At 40.8% G+C, this 14,348-nt stretch overlaps 1 protein-coding gene across 1 annotated transcript in view; it reads left to right on the top strand.

Moving 5' to 3' along the window:
• The window catches only part of SDC2 (syndecan 2), a 110,961-nt gene extending 100,706 nt beyond the window's left edge, over nt 1-10,255 (top strand). Inside the window, exons 2-5 of the mRNA XM_038745526.1 lie at nt 168-279; nt 2,715-2,848; nt 8,541-8,670; nt 8,991-10,255. Of these exons, the coding sequence (XP_038601454.1) occupies nt 168-279; nt 2,715-2,848; nt 8,541-8,670; nt 8,991-9,154 (540 nt within the window). The 3' untranslated portion in view covers nt 9,155-10,255. The remainder of the gene's footprint in view (nt 1-167; nt 280-2,714; nt 2,849-8,540; nt 8,671-8,990) is intronic.
• Nucleotides 10,256-14,348: the final 4,093 nt, after the last annotated feature.

The following is a 14,348-nucleotide window of genomic DNA, read 5'->3' as shown; positions in this document are numbered from 1 at the left end:
GTTCAATGATTGGATTGCATTGTCTGGTACCTTTTAAAGAGGGTGAGGAGAAACTCCTCCAAAGAAAGTGGTTGAGGGGCTAGGCAGTCTCACTGGAGAATAATAAACTAAAAAAGCTTATTTCTAGCTAACTCTCTTGCACTGTCACTTTTTTTTTATTTTCCCAGAAAGTAGAGGTGACATCTGATAAAGACATGTACCTTGACAACAGCTCCATTGAAGAAGCATCAGGAGTTTACCCTATTGACGATGATGATTATGCTTCGGCGTCAGGCTCAGGTAATAAACCGCTTTAAGTTTCTTAATTTCATCCCGGCCCTCAAAATCAATGTTAAATAAAGATTTCATTATTCAGAGGCTAGCATCCTTCAATTCCAAAATTTTATTGGCAGAGTTTAGGCCTCTCTACTTTCCTGTAAGAAGGCGGAAGTGCCTCTTGAGGTTAGACAAAGTGAGTTGGCTAGCTCTATGTTTGTTTAATCTTTCCCCTTGCTAATTCAGGAGAACCAATTACTTCTTAGGTCAATCCATCATATTTTTCGAACGCTTACTGTGTGTAGAACACCAAACTAAGAGCTTGGGAGAGTACAACATAACGGAGTTGGTGGACACATTTCCTGCCCACAGTGAGTTTACAGTCCAGAGGAAAGTGGCTTTCCCTTATTGCTTGATCTCCTTGAACTCTACCTTGTTTGATCCCTGGAGCCCAGATGGGTCTTAGTTTTATGAAGGTCGTGTGCGAATCCTGGTGCTCATGTCCTGTCTGGAGGAAGGGATGGATGAAATGCCTTCCCAACAGCCTCTCTGGCTCTGATCCTACTACCCTCACCACCAAGAAGCGTCCTTCTTCATTAAGAGACCCTGTGCTCTTGATGTTGTCTCCATGCAGGTGGACAAGGAAACCATTTCTAGGCAGGCAATGTGAGGGTTTGAGGGATTTTTGGTGAGACTGGCAATAAACAAAGAACAGTTCTTAGGGAAGTTCTCTCATTGGCAGAAGTCCACACCACAGGTTAGGAGTTAGGGGGCAAGTTGGGAAGAGTTGGCTCTCTTCCAGCATCCAACTTGTGCCTTCCAAGAAGGGAGAATAAGGAGCCTAGAGGAAATGCTTTGTTTGGCTAATGACTTTCCCGAGGACAGCTGTGAAGCAAGTGAAGCTATGGGAGGGGCCTGGTTTGAGACCCCAGAGACCATGTCCAGCTTGGAAAGATGCAGTGTAAAGCTGGGGCCCCAGAAAACCTCCAGTGGGATTAACGTTTTCATTTGTAATCCAAGCAACAGTTCATACCAAATCAGGCTCAAAATCTTGGGGGAACATCTGATTTAATAGACTAATCCAAAACTGCCAGCATACCTAGAAAGGACAGAATTAATCACATGCCGAAAGGAAATCTGGATGCCACTTGGGAATGCTTGCAAGTGGGGAAAGCAACAAGCCCGAGGGATGTAAAGGTAAAATGAGTTTGCAGTGCAATCTTGATGTAAAATTTACAGCTATTCTTAGGGATAGCAGTACGTCACATACAGAATTGGTGTGATAACAGTCCATCTCAATGCATAGCCCCGATGTTTTCACATGTCTATTAATGCCTTTTATTCACATTGCATCTTTCTTGACCTCTTATAATTCCCTGTGGAAATAGGTAGGTGTATTTATTAAGCACTTACTCTGTGTAGAGCACTGTACTAAGCGCTTGGGAGATATTCAGAAGAAATCTCCAGAGACAATCTAGGCATTCCAATTATTCAAGGCACAGTGTATCCAAATTATTTCAGTTAAATGGGCTGCCTGTCTTGTCCTTGAACACCTCTGGAGAAAGCAAGTTTTTCTGGCTTCTTTAATAAATCGACTCCACCGGGGCAGGATGATTATGAAACAATGTCCATTGCTTTGGACACTGCCCGAGGTCTCTCTACTACATGGAGGGTGTTAGGCAAGATGGATCTGTGTGACATCACAATCGTTTGCAAATTGAGGTTTCTTTTGGTTTGGAGCTGTTGCCCTGGCAATTGTATACAGCCCCTTCACATCCAGTAACGCTCAGATTAAGGTTGGGACAATGTCGGCTCCCTGGGTCCTATAGGAGTTCACAGATTCCTAATTTTTCTCACTCAAGGGAATCTTGTCCCTTCTCCCTTCCAATTTTGTTATGGACAGCTTAACTGGCCCAATGCCTAGGATTTGAAACCAAATGTTATCTGAAAGCAATTATGTCATGAGTTAGATAAATATTACTGAATCCATAATTGGAATTGCTAACCTTGGCCTGAACAAGAATCCTCCCAAGCGCTAATTACAGTGTTCTGCACACAGTAAGCACTCAATAAATATGATTGAATGAATGAATGAACAAGTCTGAATTCTTTGTCAGAGTTAATGGCCCACGGGAGATGTTTCTGGAACAAACCATGCATGATGTGTCCCAAAAGTCAACCGACGGTGGATGTTTTCTCCGGAACTGTTATTCTAAACGTTCCTGGGTGGGGGATTAAAATTGGATGGGTTCTCAAGGATCAAACTATTCTCCACATCAGTTAAGATGTTGCCTATTGCTTGAAAAACAGCTTCACATTCCTTTTGCATGTCTAGACTGTAAACTCATTGTGGGCAGGGAACGTGTCTACCAGCTCTGCTACATTGTTCACTCCCAAGTGCTAAGTACAATGCTCTGTATGCAGTAAGCACTTAATAAATATGATTGATGTCCCTTTAGGAGCTGATGAAGATGGCGAGAGCCCTCAGATGACCACATCCCGTACGCTTCCCAAGATCCCATCCACACCTGTTGGTCCGAAAGTTGAGACGACGACACTGAAAATACAGACCAGGAGTCCTACTCAGACAGAGGTTGGCTTTACTTTGTGTTGTGTCTCTTCATAAAATGCTGTCATTTTTTTTTAAAGTATTTATAGGAATTGCCCACCCCACAACCTCCAGCCCTTGAAAGGCCTCATTTGAAACTATCTGGGCTTTTACTTGTTCCCACCCTTTCCTCATTTTTCATGTCTGATAAATACCTTGTGACCTGCATGGCACTCTTCTAGGTTTATGCAAAAATGAAACTCAGGACATTACCTTGCCTTTAAGGAGCTTCCATTCTAATAATGGAACATCACCCATGAGGAACAATCATGGTAATTTGGTATTTTCAATAAAATCAAAACACCAATAAAATTTATTGTGGTATTAAGACAGACGAGACAAACCTTATTAAATCCTGCAATGCCATTTTATAGCAAAATCCATTTTAAAATTTCCATGTTGCTAGATCGATTGCATGACAAGGGACCAGAGCCCTTATGTGTCACTTAAACCCATTTGTGGAGGCTCATAAGTTTGTGAGCCCTTCAAAGGATGGGATCCATGTCTAATTCTCACCTGAGTACTCTTTCTGAGTGCTTAGTACAGTTCTCAGCACAGAGTGAGTGCTTCTTAATATTTACTACTACTGCCATTACTGTGCTGCCTGAAATCCCAGTCCATCCCTTCACCCCAGCTTTGAGGAACCCTTGGATGTGTCGGGTCCAATGGCTAGGTAGCCCTTCGACTTAACAATGTTTCAATTTGATGAATGGCACTTTCAACAGTCCTAAATCATACCCTGTTTCACCTTTATAACGAATTGGTTTGGACTTTGTGAACATTAGCCTCCTTTAGGGCATTGACTTTGGGGGCATGATGGCCCAGGGGAACAGAAGAGAAGTGGAGACTCTATTTTTAAAGCCAGCATTTCAAAAGATAATTTAAAAGGCAGCTGGGGGCAGGGAGGGGGATAGTGGAAAGTTTGAAGCAGATGGAAATATCCAGGGGGATAAGGCCAGTAGGATTACCAGGTCAACAGGGAGGGTTGACACATTCATTCTATTTCTGATAATGATAATAATAATAATTGTGATATTGTTAAGCGTTAACTATATGGCAGGCACTGTACTAAGCACTGGGGTGGATACAAGCAAATCATGTTGGACACAGTCCCCTGTCCCATGAGGGGCTCACAGTCTCAATCTCCATTTTACAGATGAGGTAACTGAAGCACAGAGAAGTAAAGTGACTTGGCTGAGGTCACACAGCAAACAAGTGGCAGAGCCGGGATTAGAGCCCATGATTCATTCATTTATTCATTAAATCGTATTTATAGTGCAATTACTGTGTGCACAGCACTGTACTAAGCACTTGGAAAGTATAATTCAACAACAGATAGAGACAATCCCTACCCAACAACGGGCTCACAGTCTAGAAGGGAGGAGACAGACAGCAAAACAAAGTATAACTATATACATCAATGAAGCTATATTACTCATCCATAACTAAGTACAAAAATCTGCATAATTTTGGTAAAATATGATATCCAATTAGGGTTCAAGAATTAATCCCCCAGTTACAACATTGTTCCTATGAAAAAAATCGGTCCTGATTTTAAAATTCATTGAGATAGGACACAAAGCAGGGGATCAATAAATGAGAGACACAGCGTGGCCAAGTGGATAGAGCTTGGGCTTAGAAGTCAGAAGGACCCAAATTTAATCAGAGTTCTGCCACTTGTCCTCTGTGTGACCTTGGGCAAGTCACTTAACTTCTCTGTGCCTCAGTTATCTCATCTCTAAAATGGGGATTAAGCTGAGAGCCCAAGCTGTGTCCAGTCTGATTAACTTGTATCTACCCCAGCACTTAGTACAGTGCCTGGGACATAGTAAACCCTTAACAAATACCACTAAATATATAAATAAATAATTGGTTCCTGAAAACTTGAATCTTTCATTGAAGACTGTATGTATTTTTGTTTGGTGGCCTTTATTTGTGGAATACAAACAAATATAAAACCTTTCATCAATCAGGATCAAGGTGGAGAACACCAGTGATTCAATGAAAATTCTGAAGTTCATGTTCCTAAATCATTGTTTCCAAAGCTTTAAATATTAAATTCAGACACCTGCATAAAGCATTTGAATTCATAATGCCTCTTGGCTAACTTAGGTTCTGATTTCCCCAGTGCCTGAGTTGCATGCTTGGATTTGGGGGATTTTATATGTGGTAGAAAGTATATATTATCTAGTTCTAGTTAAAAGTCAACCCAATGAGAATGCTGATGTTTATTTAAGAAAAACATTGTATTTCTGTTTCTAAACCTTCACAGCCTTAAAACAATGATGGGAATGACAAATCTTTAAATAGCTTCAGTTGATCTTCAGCGCTGTACTTAATTTGATTTGGCACGACTACAGAGCTGTTAAGAAGGCATCAAAACAGCTTGCCAAATTAGTTTCTATCCATCTGAATGATTTTTACTTTCTTTTAATGGCATAATGCTACACTTATGTGTGTTTTTCTATGACTTGATCCATTTAAATTTAAGCAATGAAAGGGCTCTTCAGAACATTTTGGAAAGACATAAGTAGGTTTTCTTGGATCACTTAGGGCCAAAATTATTAGCATGGATAAAATAGCCAATCTTCCAGAGAGTGTTATTCCCACACAAACAAAATTCTGAACCTCATACAGTTTCCTTCTTCTGTTAGAGGTTTGTATTCTGCCTATCACTGTCTTTAGGATGGCTAATGGAACAGTTTTAATCATTCGATGACTTTGAGCACTTAGTGTGTACAGAGCATTATACTAAGCACTTGGGAAAGTACAAGAGAGTTCATTCATTCAATCATATTTATTGAGCACTTTGTGCAGAGCACTGTACCAAGCGCTTAGCGGGAGTCGTGATCCCTGCCCTGGAGGAATTTCAGTCTAGAGGGGGAGGTAAACATTAAATTAAATTACAGATAAAGAGCGTGAGGATGCTTATGTAATTGCTGTGTGGCTGATGATGGGGTTAGTATTAAGTGTTCAAGAGGTACATTGAGGTACAGACACTCAGTTTAAGGACACTTACATATGGGCTGTGGGCCTGAGGGTGTGGTGAATATCAGCTGCTTCAAAGGTACAGATTCCAGTGCATAGGCTAAACAGGGTGAGGTTGGGGAATTATAGGTTTAGTCAGGGAAGATAAAGAGAAGCAGCGGGGCCTAGTGGAAAGAGCATGGGCTTAGGAGCCTGAGGACCTCAGACACCAACTATCCCACTCGTCTGCTGTGTGACCTTGTGCACATCGTTAAACTTTTCAGTGCCTTAGCTACCTCACCTGTAAAATGGGGATTAAATCCTCCTCCCTCCAACTTGGACTATAAGATTAAGTGGGATAGGGACTGTGCCCAACCTTATTATCTCGTATCTACCCCAGCTCTTGGAACAGTGCTTGACAAATACTATTAAAAAAAAAAAAAGACCCCTTGCAGATATGATTTTAAGAAGGTTTCGAAGGTGGGGAAAGCGGTGATGTGTCCCCGTGGGACAACCTGATCACCTTGTAACCTCCCCAGCTCTTAGAACAGTGCTTTGCACATAGTAAGCACTTAATAAATGCCATCATTCTTCTTCTTATTATTATTATTTGATTTTAATAGGGTTTCGAAGGTGGGGAAAGTGGTGATGTGTCAGATGTAGCGTGGCTCAGTGGAAAGAGCATGGGCTTTGGAGTCAGGGGTCATGAGTTCGAATCCCGGCTCTGCCAAATGCCAGCTGTGTGACGTTGGGCAAGTCACTTCACTTCTCTGTGCCTCAGTTTCCTCATCTGTAAAATGGGGATTAAGACTGTGAGCCCCCCGTGGGACAACCTGATCACCTTGTAACCTCCCCAGCTCTTAGAGCAGTGCTTTGCACATAGTAAGCACTTAATAAATGCCATTATTATTATTATTATTATTATTATTATTATTGTGTGAAAGGGGAAGGAGTTATAGGCCAGAGGGATGATATGGGTAAAGGATTGGGGGCAAGGTAGACCTGACCTACCTAATAGGTAGGTTTTTGTTTTGTTTTGTTGTCTGTCTCCCCCCTCTTGACTGTGAGCCCGTTGTTGGGTAGGGACCGTCTCTATATGTTGCCGACTTGTGCTTCCCAAGCGCTTAATACAGTGCTCTGCACACAGTAAGTGCTCAATAAATAAGATTGAATGAATGAATAATAGCTAGTAGGTTGGCAATGAAGTGTGTAGTCTGGATTGTAGTAGGAGATTAGGGAGGTAAAATAGGAAGGGGCGTGCTGATTGCTTTAAAGCCGATGGTAAGGTTTGCAAGTTCACTCACCCTAAATCTCTAGGTGTCTCTCTGTGTTTCTGTGTTTCTATTTGTGTCTCTACTGGTCTGCGTCTCTGTCTCCTAATATCAATCAATCAATCAATCGTATTTATTGAGCACTTACTGTGTGCAGATCACTGTACTAAGTGCTTGGGAAGTACAAGTTGGCAACATATAGAGACAGTCCCTACCCAACAGTGGGCTCACAGTCTAAAAGGGGGAGACAGAGAACAAAGCCAAACATATTAACAAAATAAAATAAATAGAATAGATATGTACAAGCAAAATAAATAAATAAATAGAGTAATAAATATGTACAAACATGTATACATATATATACAGGTGCTGTGGGGAAGGGAAGGAGGTAAGATGGGGGGGATGGAGAGGGGGACGAGGGGGAGAGGAAGGAAGGGGCTCAGTCTGGGAAGGCCTCCTGGAGGAGGTGGGCAGCAGGGCCTTGAAGGGAGGAAGAGAGCTAGCTTGGCGGATGGGCAGAGGGAGGGCATTCCAGGCCCGGGGGAGGACGTGGGCCGGGGGTCGATGGCGGGACAGGCGAGAGCGAGGTACGGTGAGGAGATTAGCGGCAGAGGAGCGGAGGGGGTGGGCTGGGCTGGAGAAGGACAGAAGGGAGGTGAGGTAGGAGGGGGCGAGGGGATGGACAGCCTTGAAGCCCAGGGTGAGAAGTTTCTGCCTGATGCGCAGACTGATTGGTAGATGTTAGATTAATAGATTAATGTAATAAGATTAATAGAATAGATTAATAGATGTTCTTTCTCTGTTCTATAAATGTTGATTCCCTCGACCTGCATTTATTTTGACTGTTCTATATTATACTGTTAATGCTCTGCCTTTAGAGAGTGGGGACGTAATTCATTCATTCAATCATATTTACTGAGCGCTTACTGTGTGCAGAGCACTGTACTAAGTGCTTGGAAAGTACATACAATACAGGAACAGAGAGAGACAATCCCTGCCCACAAAGGGCTGTGGTACAGACATTTGTACAGAGTGTATAAATGATACAGTCACTTCCATCAAGGATTTTCTAAGGTTTCATAACCATTTACATATAGTAGCTGTTGTTGAGAAGTAGCATGGAGTAGTGGATAGAGCACAGGCCTGGGTTCTAATCCTGATGTGCCACTTGTCTTCTGTGTGACCTTGGGCAAGTCACTTCACTTCTCTGTGCCTGTTACCTCCTCTGTAAAATGGGGATTGAGACTGTGATCCCCAGGTGGGACAGGGACTGTGTCCAACCTGATTTGCTTGTATCCACCCCAGCGCTTAGTACAGTGCCTGACACACAGTAAGAACTTAAAAAATACCATTATTATTATTATTATATGATCCTGTTCGCCATCAAGTCCTCTTTCTTTTTTTTTTAAAGTGTTAACAGATTTCTTTTCCATTACTAGTCACCTGAAGAAATTGACAAGGAAAACATTCAGGATTCTGAATCTGGAAAAAAAATGGAGTCAGCTGATGAGGATGTTCATACTGAAAAGCACTCAGACAATCTGTTTAAGAGAACAGAAGTACTAGCAGGTAAGCCGTGGGGATAAACCAAATAGAATATAGAAAAGAATATAGAGTCAGTGCTTTCCCATGGAAAGATGTTCTTACTGACAGTCCTCATTGCGTGTGACCCTTCTGAGCCAGGATATTCTTAGTCAAGAAAAGTATCCTTAGACTAGACAGCACAACCTTTTTGAAGGTTAGATTGCATCGTTAAGCTATTGTGTTGTTTGGATTCAGTTTTATCCAGGTTAAGGGAGGAAGCCCTTTTAACGAAGTACGAGTAAATTTGTTACCGAAGCTTTTGTGTTTTTTTTTCCTGTAATGAAGTCTTTTTTTGTGTGTTGCAGCTGTCATTGCTGGTGGAGTTATTGGCTTTCTCTTCGCAATTTTCCTTATCTTGCTTTTGGTATATCGCATGAGAAAGAAGGATGAAGGCAGCTACGACCTTGGAGAACGTAAACCATCCAGTGCTGCTTATCAAAAGGCACCTACTAAAGAGTTTTATGCGTAAAACTCCCTCTAAGTGTCTCTATTTATGAGATCACTGAACTCTTAAAAATAAAGCTTTTGCATAGAATAATGAAGATCTTTGTTTTTTTGGGTTTTTTTTTTTCATTAAAGAGCCATTCTGGCACCTTTATGACAAAATTCCATTGTATTTAAAACTTTTCATGTATTCCTTTAGAACAACATAAAATTAAAACTTAACGTCTGCAGTGTTCTGTGAATAGCAGTGACAAAATATTATTTTATACAGACCCTTGATGTTCACGGAATCATTTTAAACCTTTATGCGTATATATGAAATAATAGAAATGATTGTTTTATCCTATGGTTCGATAATGAAAGTTGTTTAATTTTTGTCAGCATGTCTCAGATTGATCTTACAAGTTAGTCTTATTTCATTAATTTATGTTGTTCCTGCCCCTCCTCCCCCCCAGAAAAAAGAACGCCTTTTGTAGCTGTCATGGTGCAATTTGTCCTCAAATAATTCAGATAACAGTAATTTAGTGTAAATGTGATTTTTCAGCTCTGTCAACTTTAACCTCCACTTTGTATAAATTTTTGAGTGTCCGAATATCCATTTTACACTTGCTTTGTTTCTCAGTGTACCTGTAGCTGCAGATTTATTTGCAACAGCAAATGACAGAAGTGTGTAAAATTGGAATGTTACCACAAAGCTGTATAGTCGTATATTTACTACTCAAGTCTTCTTTCAGAAAGATTTGATGTAAGTTACTGACAAGCCTAAGCAAACCCAAAGACTCTAACAGTATTCAGAGAAGTTGCTGCAGATTCCTATGGCCACTGTATTTGTTAATTTCTTGCAGTTTGAAGGTACAAATAGGGGTTTAAAGAAAAATTTGAGTTTTGTTCTTTAAAATGCATTTCAGTTGTAAACGTCTTTTTAAGCCTTTGAAGTGCCTATGATTCTATGTAACTTGTCGCAGACCGGTGTTAATGAGTATATATAACAGTTAAAAAAAAAAGTTGGTATTTTATAAGCACAGACAATTCTAATGGTAACTTTTGTAGTCTTACATGGATAGATATAAATTGTAATTTGGGAACATAAACACTACTGAATAAATCATGTGGCCTAATATTGAAAGTATTGTGATCGATTTTGTACATTTTTGAGCAAATGTACACTTTGCATATGCTGACTTTGTTTTATGTTGAAGATCAGAGTTATATTCCAGAAGGCACTGAGCCTAATTCTGTCATCATTTAAGTTCATTCCTTGGCAGGCATTGGAAGACCAGACCTCTAACTTACTTTTTTTCAGACCTCAGTGGTATTCTTTAGGTTATGTGCATTCACTAAACACATCTCCTAGGGGTCTGAATGATTTAAAGCTCCCTGGAAGGCATGTCTAATCCATCACCAAGGATAATAATAATAATAATGATGGCAGCGCTTACTATGTGCAAAGCACTGTTCTAAGCGCTGGGGAGGATACAAGGTGATCAGGTTGTTCCATGTGGGGCTCACAGTCTTAATCCCCATTTTACAGGTGAGGTAAATGAGGCACAGAGAAGTTGTGACTTGCCCAAAATCACACAGCTGATAATTGGTGGAGCCGGGATTAGAACCCATGACCTCTGACTCCCAAGCACATGCTCTTTTCACTGAGCTACACTGCTTCTCTAGGCAGCGATCACACTGGGCTCAGTATTTGCATATCAAGACCAAAGAAGCCATTGATGAGGCCATTGATAGCTTTCATCTCAGAAAAGATAGGGGAAGGCTTGAACGGGCATCATTTGGGCAAACTCAGGTGCCAAGTGCCAGGCATGCTTGCAACCTTGAAGAAGAGTTTATGCCAATTTGGAAATTGATACATGCCTTTCTGCCGGTCACTTTAACAGAACAGTTAAAAATTCCTCCGGAGTAAAAATTGGTTTTCAAGAACTAGCCAGCTATGGTTTCAATTTATTTGAAAAGCAGAATTGAAATCACGTGAGGATGGTGTCCAAAGAACTGCAAAAGTGAAGATGGAACTTTTGGACTGTCTCTAGGTGAGCAAAGTTCAAATATTGTTCAATGTTGTGGGAGGAAGTGGGGTTGAGTGCACCTTTGTTGTACATTTTCCAACAGTTTCCCCTTCGGTTTGTCTTCCTGACACTTTGATCCTAATGGTATATCAGTGGTCCATCTTTCAAACTGACACCTTCTTAGTGAAGGACAGCCCTCTTTTTTCCCTGCTTCTGCTCTTCCCTCCTTTCCCCCCCAAAACTACTACAAAGATACGTTGAACAACCAAAGCAAACATCAGAATGCCTACTTTTATTAGGGCCTAACCTTTAAAATTCCCATCCAACCCTCCTAGAAAATTACCATTTTGAAATGATGAAATGCAAGGATTTTTTTCAGGTTTCATAATGGCCACCGATTACAAAGAAGTGAATACAGTAAGGATACCTCTAAAATGTAAAAGGGATAGTGAAATTCAGTTCACAGAATAGCAACTGCTTGGAATTGCTGTGCCAGGAAAAGACGTTTTCTGGCAAATATGTTGTCACTGCTGTAAAGCAAAATATTTGTTAAAGTGCCAAAATAAAGTCTGTCATGCCTAAAGTAATATTTCATTTGTACAGTTTGACCTCCAGCTTTCTTCAACTATTACCAGATTTTAGGTTTTGTTAAAGGTGCTGAAAATCATCCTAAAAAAGTCTGTTGTACCTACAGAGTTCAGAAACTAGATGTCTAATAGGTAATGTAAATTATCAAATAACAAAACTCAGGTGTGAAATATGCTTTGAAACTGCGTGCTAGTAAGTTGTTCAAAGTGAAAAATTTCATTTTCAGTAGGCTTAGTCAGTGCCAAATTAGTAGGATCCTGATGGATAAATTAGAAGTAGCAGAAGCAGTGTGGCGTAGTGGATAGGCACAGTCATGTGTTCTAATCCTGGCTCTGCCATTTCTCTGCTGTGTGATCTTGGGTAAGTCACTTCACTTCTCTGTGTCTGTTACCTCATCTGTAAAATTGGGATTAAGACTTTGAGCCCCCTGTAAGGCAGGGACTGTGTCCAACCTGATTGGTTTGTACCCACCTCAGTGCTTGGCACATAGTAAGTGCTTAACAAATGCCATAAGTACTATAAATCACTTAGTCCCTATTCAATCAATCAATTGTGTTGAGTGCTTACTGTTTGCAGAACACTGTACTAAGCACTTGTAAGTAGAAGCTAAGTACTATACCATGTACAATACAAGTGAGCTGGTTCCCTGCCCACAAGGAACTTACAGTCTAGAGGGACTGTTGCAAGGTAGGACCTCTGTGTGTATCCAAGCACACTGTTTCCTCAGAAGTCAATCGTATTTCTGAGTGCACACTGTACTAAATGCTTGGGAGAGTTCAATACAACCATAAACAGACATATTCCCTACCCACAATGAGCTTACAGTCTAGAGGGGGAGACAGACATTAAGAAAAATAAATTACAGATATGTAAGTGCTATGGGATGGGGTGGGGTGGGGATGAATAAAGGAAGAAAGTTAAGGCAATGCGGAAGGGAGCAGCAGGAATGGATTCAATAAAGTGGAGAAATATCCAATAAAGCATTTCTTGGATATTTTTCAAGGATTTAATGAATAAATACTTACCAGGGAAGTGTACCTGTTGAGAAGGAGATGGAAAAGCGGGGATTATATTCAATTTTCTAGGTGCCACTTACTTCATAGGGAAAACTTTTATGAGCAGGAATTGGGTAAATTTTATGATCCATAGAAGTGGTAGTGGTAGTATGATATTTGTTTATTTGCTTACAGTCTAGAAGGGGGGAGACAGACACTAAAACAAGTAAACAATATATTGTTATCAACAAAAATATAAACATGAATAATATATATTTTACCCATATATAATTTACCCATTGGGTAAAACAGTGTTCCCCTTTGTCCGTTTTGAACCTCCCGCCTCAAACTCAAAAGAGTTCCCCCTACTCCTAATGGCCTGGGATTTAGTGAACATTTCCACATTCACCCAATCTACCTGACAGCTGGCAGAGCCAGGATTAGAACCCACAGATTGCAATATTCCAAGGTATGATGTTTTGATGCAGTGGCAAAGTAATACTTTTGATTTGCTATGTTCATTTCTCCTGACTTCCCAGCATCCTGAAGATCTTTTTCTAATAATGGACTAGTAATTTAAAGGAACATTTCCTAATGACTCCCAAGTTAGGGTTAATAGCTCAGACTCATCACTTTGTTTCTGGAGTTTGGATTGTTTTTCTCTTAATGCATTACTTTGTACTTATTCATGCTAAAGCATGCTCCTTGTGAACCAAGGAGTGTCTACCAGTTATGTTACATTGTACTCTCCCAAGCGCTTAGTACAGCACTCTGCACACAGTAAGCACTCCATAAATTTGATTGATTGATTCTGCCCTCACCCTCAGAACTGAAGTCTTTTTGGTAGTTTATTCTACTTAGGACAGTATTTCACTACCTCAAATTATTTAGGGCAATCTTCAAACTTGGAGTTTTCACCAGGCGCATCCCCTTTCAGATCAACTGTGGTATTTAAGTGCTTACTCTGTGCCAAGCAGTGTGCTAAGTGCTGGCATAGATACATGAGAGAAAAAGATGGAGGCAGTCTTTGTCTCACATGGGTCTCACCATCCAAGGAGAACAGGTACTGAATCCAGGAGATTGAGAGCCCTCTGTGGAACAGGAACTGTGTCCAAGCTGGTTATCCTTGTATCTTTTCCAGCGCTTAGTACAGTGACTGGCACATACTAAGCGTTCAACAAATTATTACTAGATAGGGAAACTGGAGCTCAGAAAACTTAAGTGATTTTCCCTAGGTCACACAGCAGGCAAGTAGTGATGCTAGGCTTAGAACTCAGGTCGTCTGACTCCGAGGCTGATGCTCTTTCCACTATCCCTCTCCACTATATCCCATTGTGATCTTGTGATCGAGAAGCAGCATGGCTCAGTGGAAAGAGCACGGGCTTTGGACTCAGGGGTCATGGTTTCAAATCCAGGCTCTGCCAATTGTCAGCTGTGTGACCTTGGGCAAGTCACTTCACTTCTCTGGGCCTCAGTTACTTCATCTGTAAAATGGGGATTTAAAGTGTGAGCCCCATGTGGGACAACCTGATTACCCTGTATCTACTCTATGCTTAGAACAGTGCTTGGCACATAGTAAGCACTTAACAAATACCATAATAATTATTATTATCTTGTTTTCTCT

The sequence above is a fragment of the Tachyglossus aculeatus genome, chromosome 4 (genome assembly GCF_015852505.1).
Source record: "Tachyglossus aculeatus isolate mTacAcu1 chromosome 4, mTacAcu1.pri, whole genome shotgun sequence".
NCBI classification, from domain to species: domain Eukaryota; kingdom Metazoa; phylum Chordata; class Mammalia; order Monotremata; family Tachyglossidae; genus Tachyglossus; species Tachyglossus aculeatus.
Note: the sequence above shows the minus strand (reverse complement) of the source record. Positions and strands in the feature narration are given on the sequence as shown.